This window comes from Lynx canadensis, chromosome B3, assembly GCF_007474595.2.
Source record: "Lynx canadensis isolate LIC74 chromosome B3, mLynCan4.pri.v2, whole genome shotgun sequence".
Taxonomy (NCBI): domain Eukaryota; kingdom Metazoa; phylum Chordata; class Mammalia; order Carnivora; family Felidae; genus Lynx; species Lynx canadensis.
The window spans coordinates 83848574-83873090 of NC_044308.2; the positions used below are offsets into that span (position 1 = coordinate 83848574).

Sequence of the window (24517 nt, forward strand, 5' to 3'; positions counted from 1 at the left end):
GTGGCTCCCAGTCAGTTAAGCATCTGACTTCAGCTTAGGTCATGATCTCATGCTTCATGAGTTCGAGTCCCACATTGGGCTCTGTGCTGGCAGTGTGGAGCCTGCTTGGGATTCTCTCTCTCTCCCTCTTTCTCTGCCCTTCCCCCACTTGTGCACACGCTCTATCTCTCAAATTTAAAAAATAAAGAATTCCCATGTATGTACAATAATTTTTAAAACTCATATCAAATCATGAGTCAATATAGTCCAATAATTAAAAAAAAAAAGAATAATCCATTCAAAAGGTTTTACAAGAAAAATATTCAACATTGGTTATGAATGCATCTTACTATCAGATATAACACAGGGTATGGTCTCCCTCTTCTCCCTCCACTCCCTGCCTGTCTCCTTCAGGCTTTCTGAACTAAGCCTGAGGTGGTATTCCTGCAAAGAGGTCTGGGGGTTGAGAGGGCAAAGTTTCTAAGGATTAGGAGGTTGAGGAGCTAAGAAGCAAGCACAAACAGTCTGCATGGATGTTCATGGAAACAGACCAAACACAGACACATCCTTGACCCTTTGAAACATAAGTGACAGATTTAACAAGCAACAGATTTAATGTTCTATGTATTTCCACATAGAGAAGCATGAAGACACATTTAGAAGTAGGTAGCTTCTGGGAGGTAAGAACAACTCCTAGCTTGTAACCAGCAAGAAAACAGCAACCTCAGTCCTGTAAGATGAGGTGAATTCTGCCAGTAACTTAAGGGAGCTTGGAGGTAGAATGTTCCCCAGTCAAGAATGCAACCTGGCCAACGATTACAACCTTCTGAGACGGAGTAATGGACACTAAACTGTACTTACACTCCTGACTCACAAATATTATGGGGTGATATATATGTCATTTTATGCCACTAAGCTTGTGGTCATTTGTTACACAACAATAAAAATTAATACAGTGAGGGGCACCTGGGTGGCTCAGTTCGTTAAGAGTCTGACTCTTGATTTCATTTGGCTCGGGGCATGGTCTCATGGTTCGTGAGTTCGAACCCCGTGTGGGGTTCTGTGCTGTCAGCACAGGGACACCTTGGGATTCTCCCTCCCTCTCTCTCTGCCCTCCCCACCTTCAAAGTAAATAAACATTAAAAAACAAAACAAAACAAAAAACCCTAATACAGTGAGCCAAGCTGATCAGGAAAAAGAACAATTAGTTTCAGTGGAATCCCCAAACTAGAGCTCCAGGCCCATATATTTATTTATGCCTCATTTAAATATTAATTTATGCTTCACTTAAAAAGGGAATTGGGTTTGAGGGGCGAGTGCCTGGGTGGCTCAGTTGGTTAAGTGCCAACTTCGGCTCAGGTCATGATCTCCTCGTTCACAGGTTCAAGTCCCAGGTCCAGCTCTGTGCTGACAGCTCAGAGCCTGTAGCCTGCTTCAGATTCTGTTTCCCTCTCTCTCTGCCCCTGCCCCATTACCGCTGTCTCTCTCAAAAATGAATAAACATTTAAAAAATTTTTTTAAAAAGGGAATCAGTGGGGCTCAATGGGTTAAGCCTCTGATGTCAGCTCAGGTCGTGATCTCACACTTCGTGGGTTTGAACCCTGTTTCGGTCTCTGTGCTGACAGCTTGGAGCCTGTTTCGGATTCTGTGTCTCCCTCTCTCTCTCTCTCTCTCTCTGCCCCTCCCCTACTTGTGCTCTCTCTCTCAAAAATAAATAAACATTAGATAGATAGATAGATAGATAGATAAGGGACCTGGGGCAGATTAAGGCTACAAGTGGTTCTTTAAAGGCTCACGTCTAGTTCTTTAATTTTTTTTGTAATGTTTATTTTTGAGAGAGAGCCCAAGCAGGGTAGGGACAGAGAGAGCCAGAGAATCCAAAGCAGGCTCTGCGCTATTAGCTCACAAACCCCAATGTGGGGCTCAAACCCAGGAACTAGGAGATCATGACCTGTGCCGAATTCAGATGTTCGACTGAGCCACCCAGGCATACCTAAAGGCTCACATGTAGCTCTTTAACAGAGATAAGAGAAAAACATTTACAATTACAAAATGTGAAAGCTATGCTGAAACACATGTTGAATAATCTGAATGCAATCACATGGTAGATACCATCCTAAGAAAACAAAAGAACAGAAAGTATACTCAAAGCTGTGCGTTAAGAGTACCTGGGTGGTTCAGTCAGTTAAGCAACCAACTTCGGCTCAGGTCATGATCTCGCAGTTGGTGGGATCAAACCCTGTGTTGGGCTCACTGCTGTCAGCACAGAGCCCACTTCAGATTCTCTGTCTCCCTCTCTCTCTGCACCTCCCTCACTTGTGCTCTCTCTCACAAAAATAAATAAAGCATTAAAATAAAATTTAAAAGCTACACATTAAAAACTGAAGCACAAAAATTGTCACAGCCCTCTCTGCTTCAAGCCAGAACAGTGCTCACCACCAATTTCCTTAAGTGATACTTCAAGGTATCTTTTTTAAATAAAGAGACATAAAGAATAGCTGTACAGTTTTATAATTTTATAACATAATATTCAAACATATTATACTCTATTCTTAGATCACTTTAAGTATTCTTGTTGCAACATATTCATGGTTACCCTGGGCATTACAATTGCCATCTTAAATTTCTAACAAACTAGCTCAAACTTAGCTTCAATAATACACAAAAGTCTGCTTTACACAGTTCTGTCTCTCCCCTTTGTTGTTGCCAAAAACTGCATCTTTATATATTGTGATTTCCTGCCTCATTTTTTGTCACTGAGTCACATTCTGGGTAGCACCTTTTAAATATCTGCCCCAGGTGATCTTTATGTATAAGACCACTGAGAACCTTGCAGTGGAGATGAGGGTACAATGGAACAGTAGTTGTGGGATGTGGGAAGAAAGTAGGGTCTGCAATGACAGCAAGTAGGAAAAAGATCTTGCAAAGCTGTAATATGGCAAAAACAAGGTTAAATTAGACTAGTAGTATTATTCTGTAACAGATCATCTGGCAATATGCTTAAACATTTAAAAGTATGTATACATCATATATATATATACATATATATCTCCAATCAGATATCCAACCAGATAGACATCAGCATATTATAAAAATTATAAAATATGCTGTTTAGACATTGGAAATCCCTAGGAGCAAATTCTTTATCATTTTTCTGCCTCCACCCAATTCATATGAACATCATACAGTCACTGGTTCCAGTTCTCCTGTGCTCCTTAGAAAGCACAGAAGGCAAGGCAGTGGGAAGGACATGTTCTCCCTTCTGGAGATGTATCATTCTGAGGGAGTATGTAGAGGTCCCCCTCAAGCTCTGCTGAGCCCTGACCTCTGTGGGGAATCACTGCTCTAATGCAATCTTTTCATCTTATAAATGAGAAAACTGGAACTCAGAGGAAAATACTTGCCCAAGATTAGTGTGATAGCCTGAATTAAAATGTATTTCCTGAAGTACCTGGCTGACTCAGTCAGTACAGCAAGTAATCCCTGATCTGGGGGTTGTGAGTTCAAGCCCCATGTTGGGTGTGGAGATTACTTAAAAATAAAATCTTTTGGGGCGCCTGGGTGGCGCAGTCGGTTAAGCGTCCGACTTCAGCCAGGTCACGATCTCGCGGTCCGTGAGTTCGAGCCCCGCGTCGGGCTCTGGGCTGATGGCTCAGAGCCTGGAGCCTGTTTCCGATTCTGTGTCTCCCTCTCTCTCTGCCCCTCCCCCATTCATGCTCTGTCTCTCTCTGTCCCAAAAATAAATAAACGTTGAAAAAAAAAAATTTAAAAAAATAAAAAAATAAATAAAATAAAATCTTTTACATACGTGCATACATACATACAATGTATTTCCTGGGGCACCTGGCTGGCTCAGTCAGTAGAGCATGAGACTTTTGATCTTGGGGTAGTGGGTTCAAGCCCCACTAGGGTAGAGATTATTTTTTAAAAAAATTTTTTAAATACCTATTTTCTGACTTCATTCCACTCTACCATATCTCTACTAGAATAACAGGAGGATCCTGAGTTTCCTAATGTTTTTGGAACAAGTCCAATCGTTCTTTTCAAAAGCACAGATGCCTACAATGCAATTTCCTCCAACCTGTCACTAATGATTTTTATATTAATAGCAAAAAAGAAAAAACAGTATCTTGGCTGCTGGCCACAGAAATTCCAGAACAAATAGTGGGCATAAGAGGCAGCAACTGTATTCTTAAGTCCAAGGGTGGAGGGTGAGCTTGCTCTTCCTCATCATAATTTTTTTTTTAATTTTTTTAAATGTTTATTTATTTTCGAGACAGAGAGAGAGAGACAGAGCACGAGTGGGGGAGGAGCAGAAACAGAGAGGGAGACACGGAATCTGAAACAGACTCCAGGGTCTGAGCTGTCGGCACAGAGCTCGAACTCAGGAACGATGAGATCATGACCAGAGCCGAAGTCAGATGCTTAACTGACTGAGCCACCCAGGCAACCCATGACCATAAATTTCTATTTACTATGTTAATTCACTAAGGTTGGATTACTGTTAACTATACAATCCTTTTAGGAAAAGACCTATATTAATTACTCAAAGCACCTGGCAATATTAACTCCATGTAACTCTAACAGTTGCTAAACAATGTCACTTCATACTATGATAGAAGGTAAATATACTTTTTAGCAAAAACAATACAGACAGAAGTGGGGGTGGGGGGAATAGTGTCTAGTTTAATCACACCAAGGGTACATCCAAAATAAAAAATAACACTCTGAAACATTACTTATAACTCCAGAGCATTTTAATTCTAAAGAGTTTTAATATGTAAAAAAGTCCCCATGGTTTCCAAATGCCCATCAAAAAGGAAATGAATAATTAGTCCCATCAAAACTGGGGGAAAATTTTTTTTAAAGGAGGTGGAGGGATGCAGGTTGACAACCATTCTCTTTCAAAAAGACAAACACTGCTTCCTCAAATAACCGCTCAGAATGTCAATGGAGAGGAATTAGCAGGGAAAGTAAGTGTCCATATTTGCGTTGTATATTGTATTGGGCAATTAAATGCCAACTTAGCTATTTAAGAATGACTTGCTAAAACGTTGAAAAAATGAAAGACTTCATCCTTGTCATAGACTGCCACTTCAGTGGAACATTCGGTGCACATGACAGGGTGATAGATTTCTTCCACTTCTGCCTCTACCTGCTCTGGAGCATCTTCACGATTAGACCTCATCTTCTTATGGCCTCGCCTTTTCTTCCTGTTCTCTGGGGTTTTGTATCTTAGAACCTCCTCTTTGTTGACAGAACAATTCATCACAAACATTGCTCTATACTGAGTTTTGTATGATTCATGCCTAAGAGGAAAAACAAATGGAGAATTGTGATTTATGTCCCATTTTAATAGGTTATCTATTTAGATAAAAAAAAAAGTTTTTAACTCAAGTATAGTTGATACAGTGTATATTAGTTTCAGATGTACTACACAGTGATTCAACAGGTTTACACCCTATGTATGCTCACCATGAGTGTAGCTACCATGTCACCATACAATGTTATTACAATATCATTTTTATTCCCTATGCTGTACCTTTTTATCCCCGTGACTTACTCACTCCGTACCTGGAAGCCTGTATCTCCCACTCCCCTTCACTCATTTTGGCCATCCCCCACCACCCTCTCCTCTGGCAACCATCAGTTTGTTCTCTGTAATTATGGGTCAGTTTCTGCTTTTTGTCTGTTAATTCATTTATTGTTTTTTAGATTTTACATATAGGTGAAATCATACAGTATCTGTCTTTCTTTGACTTATTTCTCTTAGCATAATATCCTTTAGGTCCATCCATGTTGTTACAAATGGCAAGATCTCATTCTTTTTATGGCTGAATATTCTACTGTGTATATTACCATATTGTCTTTATCTATTTATCAATCAAGGGACACTTGGGTTGTTTCATATCTTGGCTATTATAAATAATACTACAATACACATAAGAGTACATGTACCTTTTCAAATTAGTTTTCATTTTCTTTGGATAAAAACCAAGAAGTGGAATTACTGGATCATAAGTTATTGCTATTTTTAATTTTTTGAGGAATCTCTATACTGTTTTCCACAGCAGCTGCACCACATTCCCACCAACAGTGCACAAGAGTTCTTTTTCTCCACATCCTCACTAACACTTGCTATATCTTGTCTTTTTGATTCTAGCCATTCTGACAAGTGTATGAATACCTCATTGTGGTTCTGATTTGCATTTCCATGATGATTAATGATGTCGAGCATCTTTTCATGTGTCTGTTTGACATCTATAGGTCTACTTTGGAAAAATGTCTAGTCAGATACTCTGCCCATTTTTTAATTGGATTATTGGGTTTTTTTGGTGTTAAGTTGTATCAGTTCTTTATATATTCTGGATATTAATCCCTTATCAAATGGATCATTTGCAAATATCCTCTCCCATTCAGTGGGTTTATTTTGTTGATGGATTCCTTCACTGCACAAAAGATTTTTATTTTGGTGTAGTCCCAATAGTTTACTCTTGCTTTTATCTTCCTTGCCTTAGAAGACCATCTATGGAGCCTGTTCCCGATTCTGTGTCTCCCTCTCTCTCTGCCCCTCCCCCGTTCATGCTCTGTCTCTCTCTGTCCCAAAAAAAATAAATAAATAAATAAACGTTGAAAAAAAAAATTTAAAAAAAAAAAAAAAAAGAAGACCATCTAGAAAAATGTTGTTATAGCCGATGTCACACTACTGCCTATGTTTTCTTCTAGTCGTTTTATGCTTTCAGGTCTCACATTTAGGTCTTTCATCCATTCTGAGTTGATTTTTGTGTATGATGTAAGAAAGTGGTTCAGTTTCATTCTCGCATGTAGCTATCCAGTTTTCCTAGCACCATTTACTGAAGAGACTATCTTTTCCCTCAGTGTATATTCTTGCATCTCCAATTAGTTAAAATTTGAGAAGACCAAAAACTTACTGAAATACAACCAAAGTACAAATAGAACAAAATGGGAAATTTAAAGAAATGTTAAGGGTTATTTTAAGAATAGGAAAAAACTGGGGCGCCTGGGTGGCTCAGTCAGTTAAGCATCTGACTCTTGATTTCAGCTCGGGTCATGACCTCACAGTTCGTGGGAGTAAGCCCCACATCGGACTCTGCACTGAAAGCACGGACCCTGCTTGGGATTCTCTCTCTCCCCCTTTCTTTGCCCCTCCCTCACTCATACTCTCTCTCTTCCTGAAAATAAACATTAAAAAAAAAAAAGAGTAGGAAAAAAAATGTGTCAATAGATAATAAAGAATGAATATATCCTCTTTTCTATTGCTTTAAAAGTAACTTTTATCTCCAAAAATAATTTCATTTGCTCTTCAAACTTAGAAAGACAAGAAAAGTTATTGGAAACTTGAGAGCTAATGTTTTGACTGTCTTTTCACATTGTGGCCTGAGACTGCCCTCCTCTCATGACAACTGATGCCATTCTTGTCACCATTTTAGTAAAAGCTACAGTTTTAAAAGCTTAAAGAGCTTCTAGGGGCGCCTGGGTGGCTCAGTCAGTTAAGCGTCCAACTTCAGCTCAAGGCACGATCCTGAGGTTCATGGGTTTGAGTCCCATGTCAGGCTCTGTGCTGACAGCTCAGATGCTATGTCTCTCTCTCTCTCTCTCTCTGTCCCTCCCCTGCTCATTCTCTTCCCCCCTCTCAAAAATAGATAATAAACATTTTAAAAATGAGAAATAAAAATAAAGAATTTGATGAAATTCAATACCAATTCATGGTAAAAATACCCAAAAACTAAAAATAGAAGGAACTTCAATACAATAAAGGTCATATATGAAAATTCCACAGCTAACATCATATTCAAAAATGAAAATTTTTCCTCTAAGATCAAGAACAAGACTAAAAATATCTGCTTTCACCATTTCTATCCAACATAGTACTTGAAGTTCTAATCAGAGCAATTAGCTAAGAAAAAGAAATAAAAGGCATCCACGCTGGAAACAAATAATTCACAGATGACATGATCTTGTATGTAGAAAATTCTGAGCATTACACAAAAAAACTATTAGAGCTAATAAACTACTTCAGCAAAATTTCAGTGTACAAAATCAACACACAAAAATCTGTTCATTTCTATACATGAGCGATTAACAATCCGGAAAGGAAAACAGAATAGAGGTTACCACAGGCTGGGGCAGGAAGGGGTAGAGAATGGGGAATTTTGTCTAATGGGTACAAAGTTTCTGTTTGCAATGACAAAAAAGTTTCTAAAATGGACTGTGGTGATAGCTGCACAATATTGTGAATGTAGTTCATGTCACTGAATTGTACACTTAAAATGGTTAAAATGGGGTACAAGAGTACCCACTCTCACCAGTCCTAGTCGACATAGTACTACAAGTCCTAGCCAGAGCAATCAGGCAAAAAAAAAAATGAAATAAAAGGTATCCAAATAGGGAAGAAATAAAACTGTTCGTAGATGATATAATCTTATACGCATAAAATTTTAAAGACTCCACCAAAAAAAAATATTAAAATATTGTTAAAATAAATATAAAATTCAATGAAGTTTCAAGACACAAAACCAATTACAGGGGCGCCAGGGTGGCTAAGCATCTGAATCTTGATTCTGGCTCAGGTCATGATCTCATGGGTTCAGGAGATAGAGCCCTGCATCGGGCTTTGCACTGACAGCACAACACCTGCTTGGGATTCTGTGTCTCCCTCTCTCTCTGCCCCTCCCCCACAGCTGCTCTCAAAACTTTAAAAAAAAATTTTTAAAAAGGGGGGCCCAGGTAGCTCAGTCAGTTAAGCATCCCCCTTCAGCTCAGGTCAAGATATCACAGTCTGTGAGTTGAAGCCCCATGTCAGGCTCTGTGCTGACAGCTCAGAGCCTGGAGTCTGCTTCGGATTCTGTCTCCTTCAGTCTCTGCCCATCCCCCGCTCATGCTCTGTCTCTCTCAAAAATAAATAAACGTTAAAAAAAAGATTAAAAATAAAAATTACAAAAATCTGCTCTCTATACATTAACAGTAAACTATCTGAAAAAGAAATTAAGAAAATAATCCCATTCATGATGGCATCCAAAATAATAAAACACTTGGGAATAAATTTAACCAAGGAGGTGAGAGATTTATACACAGAAAACTGTTAAGACATTCATGAAAGAAAACGAAGAAAATACACGTAAATGGAAAGATAACCCATGTGCACACATCAAAAGAATTACTATTGTTGGGGCGCCTGGGTGGCTCAGTGGTTTAAGTGTCAGACTTCAGCTCAGGTCATGATCTCACAGTTCATGAGTCTGAGCCCCACATCAGGCTCTCTGCTGTCAGTGCAAGAGAGCTTGCTTTGGAATCTCTGTCCCCCACCCCACTCTCTGCCCCTCCCCTGCTTCCCCAGTGGTGTTCTCTCTTTCTCTCTCTCTCAAAAATAAATAAACATTAAAAAAAAATTTTTTTTAATTTTTTAAAGAATTACTGGGTCACCTGGGTGGCTCAGTAATTTGAGCATCTGACTTTGGCTCAGGTCATGATCTCGCAGTCCGTGAGTGCAAGTCCCATGTTGGGCTCTGTGCTGTCAGCTCTGAGCTTGGAGCCTGCTTCAGATTCTATGTCTCCCTCTCTCTCTGCCCCTCCCCCACTCGCATTCTGTCTCTCCCTGTCTCTCAAAAATAAAGAAATGTTAAAAAAAAAAAAAAATTACTATTGTTAAAATGTCCATACTACCCAAAGCCTTCTAGAGTCAATAGAAATAGAAAAAAATCACGGGGCGCCTGGGTGGCGCAGTCGGTTAAGCGTCCGACTTCAGCCAGGTCACGATCTCGCGGTCCGTGAGTTCGAGCCCCGCATCGGGCTCTGGGCTGATGGCTCAGAGCCTGGAGCCTGTTTCCGATTCTGTGTGTCCCTCTCTCTCTGCCCCTCCCCCGTTCATGCTCTGTCTCTCTCTGTCCCAAAAATAAATAAACGTTGAAAAAAAAAAAAAATTTTAAAAAGAAATAGAAAAAAATCTTATATAGAAAAAAACCTCAAATTTGTGTGGAATCACAAAAAACCCCAAATAGCCAAAGCAACCTCGAGAAAGAACAACAAAGCTGTAAGTATCACACTTCCTCATTTTAAACTGTACTACAAAGCTTTGATCATCAGGGGTGTCTGGGTGGCTCAGTCAGTTAAGCAGTTAAGCCTCTGACTTCAGCTCAGGTCGTGATCTCACAATTCATGAGTTCAAGCCGTGCGTCGGGTTCTGTGCTGACAGCTCGGAGCCTGGAGCCTGCTTTGGATTCTGTGTCTCCCTCTCTCTCCTCTGCCCACACTCTCTGTATTCATTTAAATGAATAAACATTTAAAAAATTTAAAAAAAACAAAAACAACAAAGCTATGATAATCAAAATATGGGACTAGCATAAAAACAGACTCACAGAAAATAAAAAAATAAAAAATAAAATAAAAAAAAAAAAACCAGACTCACAGACTCACAGAACAGAGAACCCAGAAGTAAACTCATGCATACACAGTCAACTAATATTTGACAAGGGAGCCAAAAATATTCGATGCTGGGAAGATAATATCTTCAATGAATGGTTCTGGAAAAATTGGACAGTCATTTGCAAAATAATGAAACTAGACCTCTGTCTTACTCCACTCACAAAAATTAATTCGAAATAGATTAAAGACTTAAATTTAAGACATGAAGTTGTAAAACTACTCAAACATAGGGAAAAAGCTCAACACGGGTCTTAGCAATAACTTTTTGGATAAGCACAAGCAACAAAAGCAAAAATAAACAAGTTGGGGGAGCTTAGGTGGCTCAATCAGTTAAGCATCCAACTTTTCATTTCAGCTCAGGTCACAATCTCATGGTTGTGAAATGGAGCCACACATCAGGCTCTGTGCTGGAGGTGGAGCCTGCTTGGGATTGTCTCTCCCTCTCTCTCTGCCCTTCCCCCACTCATAGTATTGAAATAAATAAACCTTTTTTTTTTTTAAAGTTAAAAAAATTAAATAATGTAAGTGGGACTACATCAAACTAAAAAGCTTCAGCACAGCAAAGAAACAATCAACAAAAGGAAAAGGCAATCTATAGAATGGGAGAAAATATTTGCAAATCATGTATCTGATAAGGGGTTAACAGGTTAATATTCAAGGAACTCCTACAACTCATTAGCAGAAAATAAACAATCCAATTAGAAAATGGGCAAAGGACCTGAATATTTTTCCAAAAAAAGATATACAAATGGCTAATAGGTACATGAAAAGGTGTTCAACATCCTTAATCATCAGGGAAATGCAAATCAAAACTACAGAGAGATGTCACTTTATACCTGTTAGAATGGCTATTATCAAAAAGACAAGGGATAACAAAAGTGAAACCTTGTGCACTACTGGTGGGAATTTAAATTGGTACAGCCACTATGAAAACAATATGGAGACTCTTCAAAATACTAAAAATATAACTACCATATGATCCAGCAATCCCACTTCTGGGTATATATCTGAAGGAAATGACATCACTATCTCAAAGAGGTATATGTACCCCTACCTCAGCCAGGTGATAAAGGTCAACATTACCAGTCATAAATCTGTTGATTTTTGGTTGATAGTCTGTGCCCTTGATATAATGTAATGAAAACAACACTTTAGCTCTATGGTCTTCTCTCCAAAACCTACTGCAACAGAATTCTTAACAGCCAAAACATGAAACAAACTAAGTGTTCATGCATAGGTGAATGGATAAAGAAAACATGGTGTATAGATACAATGGAGGAGGAGGAGGAGGAGGATCCTGCCATTTGTGAAAACTTGGATGAACCGTGAGGGCATTATACTAAATAAGTCAGACAGAGATAGAAAAATACTGAATGATTTCACTTATATGTGGAATCCAAAAAAAAACAAAAAACAAAAAACAAAAAACAAAAAACCTGAACTCCTAAACACAGAGTGTAGATTTGTGGTTGGTGGGGGAAGGGTGGATGGGTGAAGACAGTCAAATGGTACAAACTTCCAGTTATAAGATGGAGAAGGTCTGGGGATATAATATTGTTTAAATAGTTACCAACATTGTACTACATCCTTTAAAGTTGCTAAGAGAGATCTTAAAAGTTCTCAGTATATACACACACAAAAGGTATTAAATTTTTAAACGATCTAGTTGACAATAAACTAAATATACAAATGATGGACTCTAATAAAAAAATTTTGATGGTTAAAATAGGACATCTTATATGTATTTTATCACAATTTTTTTAAAAAGAGTGTATTTGAGGGGCGCCTGGGTGGCTCAGTAGGTTGAGCATCCACCTTTGGCTCAGGTCATGATCTCAAAGTTTGTCAGTTGGAGCCCTGCATCGGGCTCACTGCTCTCAGTGCACAACCCGCACTGGATCCTCTGTCCCCCTCTCTGTCTGCTCCTCCCCCACTCGTTCTTGTTCTCTCTCTAAAATAAATAAAACATTTTAAAAAATGTGTATTTGAGAGATTATGTCATTCCACAACATACATGCAGTTTCACTGAATCTGTGTCAGTAATGGTTAAGTGTTTTATTAAAAAACTACTTATAATAGAACTACATATAACCAAAAGTATTTGCATAAAGGTTAGTCATATAGCAGCAAGGATATAAGAGGACAGAACTTTATTAGAATTCCTAAGTATATACCTCAAAAGTCTATTTCTGATTTAAACAAAAGATCACCAAGTTGTTTTCATTGTGTGCATGTGTATGTACGTGTGTGTGTGTGTTGTTACCCTTTATCCATTACCTTTGGCAATCAAGGCATAGTGTGGTCATGCAGGCAGGGCAGTTCAGGACAGCATCACTATTTGGAACAGGCTGTTGTTGTTGATGTGGCCTCTGTATTCCAAAACCATGGTAGCTAGAACAGAAAAAGAAAGGGGGGCAAGGGGTGCACATTAAAGCCAGATCTTGATTTCTTTTTCTTTTTTATTTTAAGGAGGCCCCACTCCCTCCTTTTAAGGGGCTCAAGCTCACAATTCCAAGATTAAGAGTCACATGCTCTATGGATTGAGCCAGCCAGACACCCCCAGTGGCATGATTTCTAATGCCACTCTCCAATAAAAGAAACTAGTACTCCTATGAAAAATAACTGATTCTAGGAATGAGGCATACAAGATGAACCTGGAGCATCCTGTAGTGCCAGAAAGCAAGGAAGTGCTCAAAAACAACGAGGTAGGTATGTCAAGGGGGCACAGAAGTCAACTGAAAAGAGTTCCCAGTGGACAAAGCTGAAACAATGAGAACAACAAAATAACGTAGTATTGGATTATAACCTGAAGTATAAGTAAATACCCATGAGTCCATACTGATATAAATGACTGAACAAAGGAAGGAAGGAAGGAAGGAAGGAAGGAAGGAAGGAAGGGAGGAAGGGAGGAAGGAAGGAAGGGACAAATCTCCCATAAAGAAGAATAATTAATGAAGATACTCTCCCCTTAAGGAAGTAGAGCATAACTCCCCACTCCACAAGTTTGCGCTGCACATAGTGACTTCCTTCCAAAGAGTACAATATGGAAAGGAGGGGCAGAGGGTAACTTTACAGTTGAGAAACCTGACAAACACTTCCATACCATGGCGATCAAGGTCTTAGGTCACTATTAACAACTGATCACAAAATGATGAAAATTGCACTTTATCTCCGTGGCCTTCCTTCCCCAAATTCATAATCCCAGTCTAATCATGAGAAAAACATCAAACAAATTCCAATAGAATGGCCTCCTACAATGTATCTGTCCAGTATCCTGAAAAATGTTAAGGTCATCAAAACCAAGAAAAGTCTGAAAACTGTCAGAGCCAAGAAGAGCCTAAAGAGACATGACAATTATTTTTTTTTTTAAACGTTTATTTATTTTTGAGACAGAGAGAGACAGAGCATGAACAGGGGAGGGTCAGAGAGAGGGAGACACAGAATCTGAAACAGGCTCCAGGCTCTGAGCTGTCAGCACAGAGCCCGACGCAGGGCTCGAACTCACAGACCGCGAGATCATGACCTGAGCCGAAGTCGGACGCTTAACCGACTGAGCCACCCCAGGTGCCCCAAGAGACATGACAATTAAAAGTAACATGGCACGCTCGCTTTGGCAGCACATATACTAAAAAAGTAACATGGCATCCTGAATGGGCTCTTGGAACAGAAAATGGACAGAAGGTAAAAACTAAGGAAATGTGAATAAACTATGGACCTTAGTTTATAATAACGTATAAATACCAGTTCATTAATTGTGACAAATGTACCATATTAATGTAACATGTTAACAGGTGAAACTGTGTGTGTGTGTTGTTGTGGGAAGGTATATGGGAACCATGTATTATTGGCTCAATTTTTCTGTAAATCTAAAACTCTTCTAAAAGCATAAAGTCTATTAATTTGAAAAACCTAGTAAAGCTACATTTAAAACACAAGCATGTAAGCTCTAAGTGTCTAAGGATTTTGGTCTGTTTTGTTCCTTGCTGTATTTCAAGAATACAGAACAGTGTCTAGTACATAATAAGTGTCCAATAAATATTCGCTGACTGCAAAATTACAGCACGAATCTACCTATGAAAGTAAAGTATGAAAGTATATATTCTTAAAAGGGACTAATGGTAAACTCCTAAAACCTCAACAACAGAAAATAAATCATGTGGCGTTACTTTCTAAATCCTTTAAATGTCTCTGGGGAAAAATACTGAAAACATGCAGTACATACTTTTAAACTGTTGTTAAATACCTCCAATGTTTAACAGATTTCAAAACCCAAACCCAAGAAAGTAACTTATTCATTCAATAGCTACTTAATAAGAGCCCATTTTACAAAGTGCAAGATGCCTGGGATAAAGCAGTGAACAGACAGGCATGATCACTGCCCTTGTGATACTTAAAAAGTAGTGAGTTCAGGGGCGCCTGGGTGGCGCAGTCGGTTAAGCGTCTGACTTCAGCCAGGTCACGATCTTGCAGTCCGGGAGTTCGAGCCCCATGTCAGGCTCTGGGCTGATGGCTCAGAGCCTGGAGCCTGTTTCCGATTCTGTGTCTCCCTCTCTCTCTGCCCCTCCCCCGTTCATGCTCTGTCTCTCTCTGTCCCAAAAATAAATAAACGTTGAAAAAAAAAATTTTTTTTTAAATTGTTTTTAAAAAAAATAAATAAATAAAATAAAATAAATTGTTTTTTAAAGATTATATAATAAAGATACATTCCATCTGACCTCACTGACAAATTCTGTTACCAGAATCAAGAGCTACACTATAATTTCCTTAACTATCTCAATACTCATAGCACTTAAAATGTTTATTTTACACTGGGGATATTCATGGGGCGGGGGCACTTGGGTGGCTCAGTCAGTTGAACATCTGACTTTGGCTCAGGTCATGATCTCACAGTTCATGAGTTCAAGCCCCACATCAGGCTTTGCATTGACAATGCAGAGCCTGCTTCAGATGATTCAAAAATAAATAAACATTAAAATACACACACACACACACACACACACAAATATGTTCATTAGGGGTGCCAAGGTGGCTCAGTTGGTTAAGCGTCCAACTTCAGCTCAGGTCATGATCTCACAATTTTTGAGCTTGAGCCCATCAGGCTCTCTGCTGTCAGCCACAGAGCCCACTTCGGATCCTCTAATCCCTGCCCTCTGCTGCTCCCCCATGTGCACCCACACACTCTCTCTCTCAAAAATAAATCATCTGAATGAAATTTGCTGGTAATTTTCAAAGTAAACAATTCAGCAGTTTTGTCTCAAAAATTTTAATGTATGTCCATATGAACATATACACATACAGTGAAAATGTGAATGTTGTAAATATCACCTTTTAATCATTTTTCTCTGAAGATTCTAAATATTAAAGTTAAGTTCTTACCCTCTTCTCTGTGCATCAACCCAGGCCTGATCTCTGTTATCTTTCTCAGGATCATACAGTAATTCATCATTTGTTGGAATCCTGTGTCGTTTCTTCTTTTTCTTCTTGGTCACCTGTGCTAATTTTGAAAATGTTAAGGATATGGCTAGGTATGTCTAAATTACACACCTTTTTAAGACAGAATGTAGAATTCCCACCTACCTTTTTTTTCTACTTATATTTTCCTAAAAAAAATTTTTTAACTATTCCTCCAAATAAAGTTCTTATCCAATTAACAAAGTATCAGGACACCTGGGTAGCTCAGTCACTTAAGCATCTGGCTCTTGATTTCAGCTGAGGTCATGGTCTTACTAATTGTGGGTTCAAGCACAGGATCAGACTGGGATTCTATCCCTCCCTCCCCCTCTGCACCTCCCCTGTGTGAACGTCAAAATAAATAACCTTAAAAAAAAAACAAGGAATTAAAATGAAGGTGACAGAAGAGGCAAAAATTGTTTCTTCACTAAAAACTGTTGTTATCTCAAAAACTGAATTCAAATAATGAGGATCCAGAGTCTCAGAAAGGTCAAAGGGAGCCAAGATTAGAAAATTTTGATGTATAAAGCATAAGAGACTGTTAAAAACTGAGAACAAACTGAGGGTTGATGGGGGGTGGGAGGGAGGGGAGGGTGGGTGATGGGTATTGAGGAGGGCACCTTTTGGGATGAGCACTGGGTGTTGTATGGAAACCAATTTGACAATAAATTTCATATATTAAAAAAAAAAAGAAAAAAGAAAATTTTGATGTATAAAGTCTCAACAAGTTCCTATCTATAAAATGGTAGTGAAATCAAAATAAAATATTTCAAAAATGAATGAAAAAACACTATGATCATCCACATACACTAGACTTTTAAAATGTACTTAGGTCAATACTTAGATAATAATACATACAAACATAAAATTGTTTCTTCACCATATAAATGTGTTGTCTGTGTATTCCAGTGTAACTACTGATATAATTAAATTAGTTGTAGTTCTTATGTTTACCTTTGCTCAGATTTTATACAAAATCAATTCTAAAGAACAGAGGCTGATTAAAAAAAAGCAAGAAGTCAGAAAAAATTCTGCAAAATATAAAGTATTTATAAGTTTCTAAATTTCCTGTAAAAATATAGAAACTATTTGCAGGTGTGAAACCAAATATTGCTGCATTAAGGAACCTTAAGGAAGAGTGTGGCCAAGAGCCCTGAGTCAGGACACCCAGTCCTTCTCCCTGGGCACATCCATGCAGTACCCTTGCTGCTCCCAAGGCCTCATATGTGCATTCCCATCTGTTTTTATTCATCATTCCTGCTTTTGTTTTCACATCAATGGCCTACCATTTCTTTTTTTTTTTTTTAAAGATTTTCTTTTTTTTTTTTAATTTTTTTAACGTTTATTTATTTTTGAGACAGAGTATGAATGGGGGGAGGGTCAGAGAGAGGGAGACACAGAATCCGAAACAGGCTCCAGGCTCTGAGCTGTCAGCACAGAGCCGGACGCGGGGCTCAAACTCACGGACCGTGAGATCGTGACCTGAGCTGAAGTCGGCCGCCTAACCGACTGAGCCACCCAGGCGCCCCCCTACCATTTCTTAGAAGACAAAACTCAGAGGGAAATCCTAAAATCCAATAATTGTTAGGTAAATGTTTTTTCCATGAAATATAACGGCTAAACCTGGTAAACATGCTACTTACCTGTTTTGTCTTCATCCTCAGAATCAGAATCAAAATATATATCATCGTAGTACTTTGTCAGAGCTGTTCCAACTTTTCCAGTTCCTGAAGAAGACCCTAGTTACGTAAGGGAAGTTTAAAGACTAAACCATACATAACTAACAAGAAAAAAAACTCAGTATATTCTTCCATCACCTCAAAGCAGTATCAACTCATTCCCAATCTCATTTGGATGGAAAAATACTTTCACATCAATGACTTACTGAATGTTTGTGCCCTGTGCAATTACAGAGAACTGTAATTGTTAATTATAGAAATGGATTGGGGCGCCTGGGTGGCGCAGTCGGTTAAGCGTCCGACTTCAGCCAGGTCACGATCTCGCGGTCCGTGAGTTCGAGCCCCGTGTCAGGCTCTGGGCTGATGGCTCAGAGCCTGGAGCCTGTTTCCGATTCTGTGTCTCCCTCTCTCTCTGCCCCTCCCCCATTCATGCTCTGTCTCTCTCTGTCCCAAAAATAAATAAACGTTGAAAAAAAAATTAAAAAAAAAAAAAAAAGAAATGGATTAAGTGTTCCAAATCATGAGAAAATTATTCTCTCACCCTTCCCACAAATCTAATTCAATAAAATAGCCTATTTCCAGATTGCCACCATACAGCTCTCTACCTTTCAGCCATGCAGTACACTGTGAAGAACAGGGAATAAACATCTTGTTGTAAGGGACTTCAGGGGAAAGAGGATAAGAGCCCTAAAGAGCGGCAGAGGGAATGACACAAGAACACATTCCTTCTCTCCTCACTTGTGCCTAGTGTCATGACTCATACTGTATTCATGTCATATGCTTGTGTCCCTAATTCTTCCTCTTAATTAACATCTGCTTTTGCTTTTATTATTATTATATATGCTTTCAGTTCCTAACAGTTAATACATAGCATATATTATGGAAACCAAAGCTAAGGCACAAATCAGTTTTTGGATCAAGTACATTTTACATAAAGACAAAGTACCAAATGAAGTATGTTTCACTACTTACTAAAATGACACAATTTGTGGTGACATATTCAATGTGCCCCTATCAATGCTATATAACTCTAAAAATACCTCTCTAAGCTTGTGTGTCTTTTTCTTTTTTTCTTTTTTATCCTGGGGTAAAAATAAAGGAGGGAGTTCTGAGTGGCTCAGTTAGTTGAGCATCTGACTCTTGATTTCGGCTCAGATCTTATTTATTTTGAGAGAGAGAGAGAGAAGGAGAGAGTGAGTGAGCGCACGCGTAGGAGTGGGGCAGAGAAAGAGAGGGAAAAAGGAGAATCACAAGCAGGCTCCAAGCTGTCAGCACAGAGCCCAACTTGGGGCTTGATGTCATGAACCATGAGATCATGACCTGAACCAAAATCAAATCGGAACACTCAACCGACTGCGCCACCCAGGCATTCCACAAATAAACTCAAAAAAAAATTACAAAAGGAAATCATGTAAGTAAACAATACTAAACAGTGTCATTTCAACGACACAGGAAAATTCTTCACTAGTCATCAAAGAAACTATGCTCAGGTTGCCAAATACATTTATTCATTCACTCGGTAAATATTTAATGAGCACATACTCAAAGTGCTGGGATGCAACAGGGCACAAATGAGGTTCTGCCTTGTAAAGCTTAGAAAAATATCTATATGAGGGGCACATGGGTAGCTCGGTCAGTTGGGTGGCTGACTTCGACTCAGGTCACAATCTCACGGTTTTTGAGTTCAAACCCTGCATCAGGCTCTGGGCTGACAGCTCAGAACCTAGAGTCTGCTTCGGATTCTGTGTGTCGCTCTCTCTCTCTGCCCCTCCCCGACTCACACTCTGTCTCCCAATACTGAATAAACGTTAAAAAATATGTATATATATCTATATGAAAATCTAAAAGTTTACCTGTTTCCAGAGAGGATAACTTGTCCTCCATTGTTTTTATGGTGGAATTTAATTCAGCTTCCATTTCTTTTTCAAATTCATCTTCACTAGATGATTCACTTTCTCCAGTAAGACATTCTCTGATGAGTTTTCGTTTTTGGTCAGGAGTTCCATGTAAAAGCACATCCACTTCATCTTCAGAACTAGTATACGTTTAAATCATAAGGCACATGAATACTAAAAAATTAAAATAACTTATAACTCCCATCATCTCCTTGCCCAACAGTTTTAAGTTTTACAAGGTTGCCTTTATCTATTATATTACATACAGCTATTCTCATTTAAAGATCAACCCTTTCTGCATATTTCTAAATATATTTTTAATGTCTGCATAACATTTCATCTTACAGATGCTGTACATTTATTTCTAACTCTTTGCTATTATGCTACAATGAATACCTCTGTAGAGTATATGTAATTTTCTGTTGATTTCCTTAGGATAAAAGGAATTTTTTCCTTAGGATAAAATTCTATGTCTAGAATTAGACATACAAGCATCTTTCTGACTTCTTGAATTATCACACTGTTATTTCCAAAAGTTTTGTATCAATTCATACTTCCATCAGCAATGAAAATTTTACTGTTTTTTAAAGATTTTTAAAACTCTAAGTACTTAAATAAAACTTAGTATATATAACCAATATATAGCTAATATAGCCACACAAAATATTAACAGATAATAATTACATATTACAGTTTAAAAGGCACAATGCTACAGAGAACTATTTTTTTTTAATTTTTTTTTTAACATTTATTTATTTTTGAGACAGAGAGAGACAGAGCATAAATGGGGGGAGGGCCAGAGAGAGAGGGAGACACAGAATCTGAAGCAGGCTCCAGGCTCTGAGCTGTCGGCACAGAGCCTGATGCGGGGCTCGAACTCACGGACCGTGAGATCGTGACCTGAGCGAAGTCGGACGCTCAACCGACTGAGCCACCCAGGCGCCCCTACAGAGAACTATTAAGAGAAAGTTATATTACAAATGCTCCTGAGCAATTATTGCCAATATACTTGGCCTTTTGCACCTGTCCCCACTACCAACAGTATGACAGTGGGGCACCTGGGTGGTTCAGTCATTAAGCAGCCAACTCTTGATTTCGGCTCAGGTCATGATCTCACAATTTGTGAGTTTGAGCCCTGCATCCAGCTCTGCACTCACCATGCAGAGTCTGCTTTGGATTCTCTTTCTCCCTCTCTCTGCCCCTCCCCTGCTCTTTCTCTCTCTCAAAATAAATAAGCTTAAAAAAATTTTTTTAAATAAATAACAGTATGACAGAATTAAACCAGATATCAAAAAGAATGAAATGTTATCAAAATGAGTGAAATGCCTAAGATATTTTTAATATAATCAACAATTCATAAATAATGTTCAATTATTTGTGGTCTGATGAATAGTTGCAGACTACCCCTAGTTTTTGTTTCTCTATTTTCTTCTTCTACAACAATGCTTTTGAGCCTCCGGCAGAAGGTAAATCAGAAAACTGCAATTCACACCAATCAAGTTTGCTAGTGATAGAGGCCTTAGCCAGATTCTACTCTCAAGAGAATTCCCCATCTAACAACATTCCTCATCCTGACGAGCATGCTCCCTTTCTCCAGTACCACTATATTCATTTGGGTTCTCTTAACTCTGCCTGTCCCACCATATCCTAAGCATCTCCAGGCCTCCAAACTCTTCCATTTCAGTACACTCTTAATTTTTTTTTTCAACGTTTATTTATTTTTGGGACAGAGAGAGACAGAGCATGAACGGGGGAGGGGCAGAGAGAGGGAGACACAGAATCGGAAACAGGCTCCAGGCTCTGAGCCATCAGCCCAGAGCCTGACGCGGGGCTCGAACTCACGGACCGCGAGATCGTGACCTGGCTAAAGTCGGACGCTTAACCGACTGCGCCACCCAGGCGCCCCAGTACACTCTTAATCCTGTTGCCAGAAAGCTATTCCTAAAGAACTCTCATCATACCACTAGCCAATTCCCAAAGAAATCATCCATGGCCAAACTTCTGAGCACAGCATTCAAAAAAGCCTTTCCCATTTGGTTTCAACTTATCTTTTCAACGTTACCTCTCACCCACCAGTGGTCTCCAACGGGGAGCACTTTGTTCTCCAGAGAACATATGGCATAGAGACATTTTTGATTGCCACAACTTGGGGCAGGGGGTGGAGGAGGGGCTACTGGCTTCTAGTGGGTAGAGGTCAGGGATGCTGCTAAACATCCTATAATGCACAGAATAACCCCTCAATAGAGAATTATCTGATCCAAGATGTCAATTCTACTGACACTGAGAAACTCTGATTTTCCCTATATTCAAGTGTTTCCAAAGGACAAAATGTAGATTATCTTAAGGAGTACCAAGACAGACCACTAAATAACTTTGAAGCCATTGCTGGTGGGAATGTAAAATGATAAAGCTTCTATGGAAAACAGCTTGACAGTTTCTTATAAAACTAAACATGCAACCACCATACAATCCAGCAATCACACTCCTGGGCATTTACCCCAGAAAACTGAAAACTAACATTCACACAAAAACCTCTACATGAGTGTTTACAGATACTTTATTCACAAGAGTCAAAATTAGAAACAATTAGACATCCTTCAATAAGGGAATGGTTAAGGGGTGCCTGGGTGGTTCAGTCAGTTGAGCAACTGACTCTTGATTTCAGCTCAGGTCATGATCCCAGGGTCATGGGATAGAGGCCTGTGTCAGGCTCTGTGCTGAGTGTGGAGTCTGCTTAAGATTCTCTCTCTCTCTCTCTCTCTCTCTCTCTCTCTCTCTCTCCCTCTGCCCCCTGCCCCACTCACACTATCTAAAATTAAAAAATATTTTTAAAAATTTTTAAATATGGGAATAGTTAAAACAAATGTGAAATAGTACTCAGCAATAAAAAAGGAATGACTTACTGACACTTGCAATAATGTGGATGAACCTCCAGGTATTATGCTGAATGAAAAAAACCAATCTCAAAAGGTTACATACTGCATGATTCCATTTACATAATATTCTTGAAAAGGACAAAATTATAGAAGTGGAAAATAGATTGGTAGTTACCAGCAGTTAAGTAGTGCATGGGAGAGAGGGGACAGGAAGTGAGCAATGAGGGATCCTTTGGTAATGGAAATGTTCTATATCTTGACCCCATTAATGTCGATATCCCAGGTGTGATATTACAGCAGAGTTTTATCAAATATGTTAACATTGAGGGAAACTGGGTGGAGAAGACACAGAACCCCTCTGTATTATTTTTTGTGTAACTTTTCTTATAGCATAATTTACTGTCACAAGTACATGCATTTAAATACACAATTAGGGTGCCTGGGTGTCTCAGTTAAGCGTCCAACTTGGTTTCAGCACAGGTCATGATCTCATGGTTGGTGAGATCAAACCCCAGTTCGGGCCCTGCACTGGCATCTCGGAGCCTGCTTGGGTTCTGTTCTGTCTCTCTGCCTCCCTGCCACTCTCCCCCTCTCTCTCATTCTCTCTCTCTCAAAATAAATAAATATTTTTAAAAGAAATTTAACTCAAAAAAATCTAATGTTTGTTTATTTGAGAAAGAGAGAAAGCAGGGAAGGGGCAGAGAATGAGAAAATTCCAAGCAGGCTCCATGACCTGAGCCGAAATTAAGAGCCCGAGGCTCAGCCACGTGAGCCACCCACGCACCCCGACCTGAGGAAAAGTATTAAATAAATAGTAACACAGGGAAATATAGAGACAGTAAAGGCTAAATAACTCAAGTCCAGGAAACCCTGCTATATTCCAATCAAACTGAATTACTAATTGAGGCCTACTAATTCATATACCTCCTTTCACAGACCAGACCCATTAACTGACACTCTTTCTCTCAGGAAACCTTGGAATCCATCCTTACTCCCCACAAGAGAAATCTTCACAGCAGTCTAATCTCCCAAGCCTTCAACCCCTCCCAGGATAACAGGAGGAAACATTACAATTGAAGAAAGGTCAGTTTCACAAAAAGCTTAGTTGAACAGAATGTTTTAGATTTATTAATAGGATCTGCTGCCAGCTTTAAAAAGTGGATAAATTTTCCTGGAACTCTCTTGCCAACCTAACTGCAAGCTTCCTCCAGGTAGGATTAATCCCTCCTTTCTGGAAATTCCCACAGAATTTGATTTGTGACTATCTCAGGCCACTGTTTTCTACAATACTCTTCTGAGATACATACTTCTTTTCAAGATATTTATCTTCCCAGATACGTGTCTGATTTCCCCTACTATAGTGCAAGCCTGTAGAAAACCGTAGCCCAGAGAAAGCACAGATAGGCGTTCAAAAAGGCAGGCTGAATAGTCCCTTATTTCTGTTTATGGCAGTTTCGTCTTCAAGATTGTCAGTTCACAGTAAGTCCCATAAGCCTCACAATATACTTAAGATATAGTTATTATATTGCCTTTTTCTGTTTATTTATTTTGGAGACAGCGAGGGGGGGGGGGGGGGGGTCCTTAATCAGGCTGCACGCCCAGCGCTGTGCCCAACATAGGGGGATCTCACGACTCTAGAGATTATGACCTGAGGGGAAATCAAGAGTCCCAGGCTTAACTGACTGGGCCAACCGGGAGCCCCTATTATAGTTCCTTTTTATAGATGAGCAAAAGGAGGATAACTTGCCTTCAGTCACAGTTAGCAAGCTGCAGAGGCAGGATTCGATTCCAAGGTTTTTGAAGACTTACTCCAGAATATCTCTGTTCCCCGCGCGAGTGTCGCCCCCCCCACCTCACCAGAACCCCCCTCGGCGTCGCACAGGCAACAGCGAGGCGCAAAAGGCGCCCAACTGCCGGCCCGAGGGTCCCCAAAGGCCTGGTAGGCGCAGCGAATACAGAAGGCTAAAGCCTGGCCTCGGCCCGAAGCCTCGGGGGCCGGGACGGGACAGGGACCCACCTGCTCAAAGCTGGCTCCTCGTCGCTAGGCTCTTCAACTGCGTAGGGGTCATAGTCATCCTGGAGCCGGTTCATGGTGGCCTGTACCCTCTGGCACCAGCGGCAAGCGGCCGCTCGGTATTTGTTTACTCCACAGGCCGCTCCGCTAAAGGGTCTGGAACCCACTTCCGCCCGCACT

At 39.6% G+C, this 24517-nt stretch overlaps 1 protein-coding gene across 3 annotated transcripts; it reads right to left on the minus strand.

Annotated features, from left to right (window-relative positions):
• Nucleotides 1-2480: 2480 nt before the first annotated feature.
• LOC115516357 (E2F associated phosphoprotein) lies at nt 2481-24517 on the minus strand. 3 transcript variants are annotated; one of them, XM_030318919.2, is made up of 6 exons: nt 24341-24517; nt 19406-19587; nt 17517-17612; nt 15799-15916; nt 12700-12813; nt 2481-5288 (listed from the first exon to the last, which is right to left on the minus strand). In XM_030318919.2, exons 1-6 carry the CDS (start codon nt 24412-24414, stop codon nt 5012-5014), a joined length of 861 nt encoding a protein of 286 aa, XP_030174779.1. In that variant the 5' UTR covers nt 24415-24517; the 3' UTR covers nt 2481-5011. The 3 variants fall into 3 exon arrangements, with proteins under 3 accessions (XP_030174779.1, XP_030174780.1, XP_030174781.1); XM_030318920.1 differs by having other exon boundaries at nt 4719-5288; nt 17517-17600; XM_030318921.1 differs by lacking the exons at nt 2481-5288; nt 15799-15916 and having other exon boundaries at nt 12743-12813.

What these genes read in the sequence shown, in the direction of transcription:
- LOC115516357 (XM_030318919.2), bottom strand. Translation starts at nt 24,414, where the DNA reads ATGAACCGGCTCCAGGATGACTATGACCCCTACGCAGTTGAAGAGCCT. An exon ending in GTTGATGCACAGAGAAGAGG is followed by an intron (nt 12,814 to 15,798) that starts GTAAGAACTTAA and finishes TTTCTGTTCTAG; the next exon opens with CTACCATGGTTTTGGAATAC. An exon ending in CTATGCCTTGATTGCCAAAG is followed by an intron (nt 5,289 to 12,699) that starts GTAATGGATAAA and finishes TTTTCCTCTTAG; the next exon opens with GCATGAATCATACAAAACTC.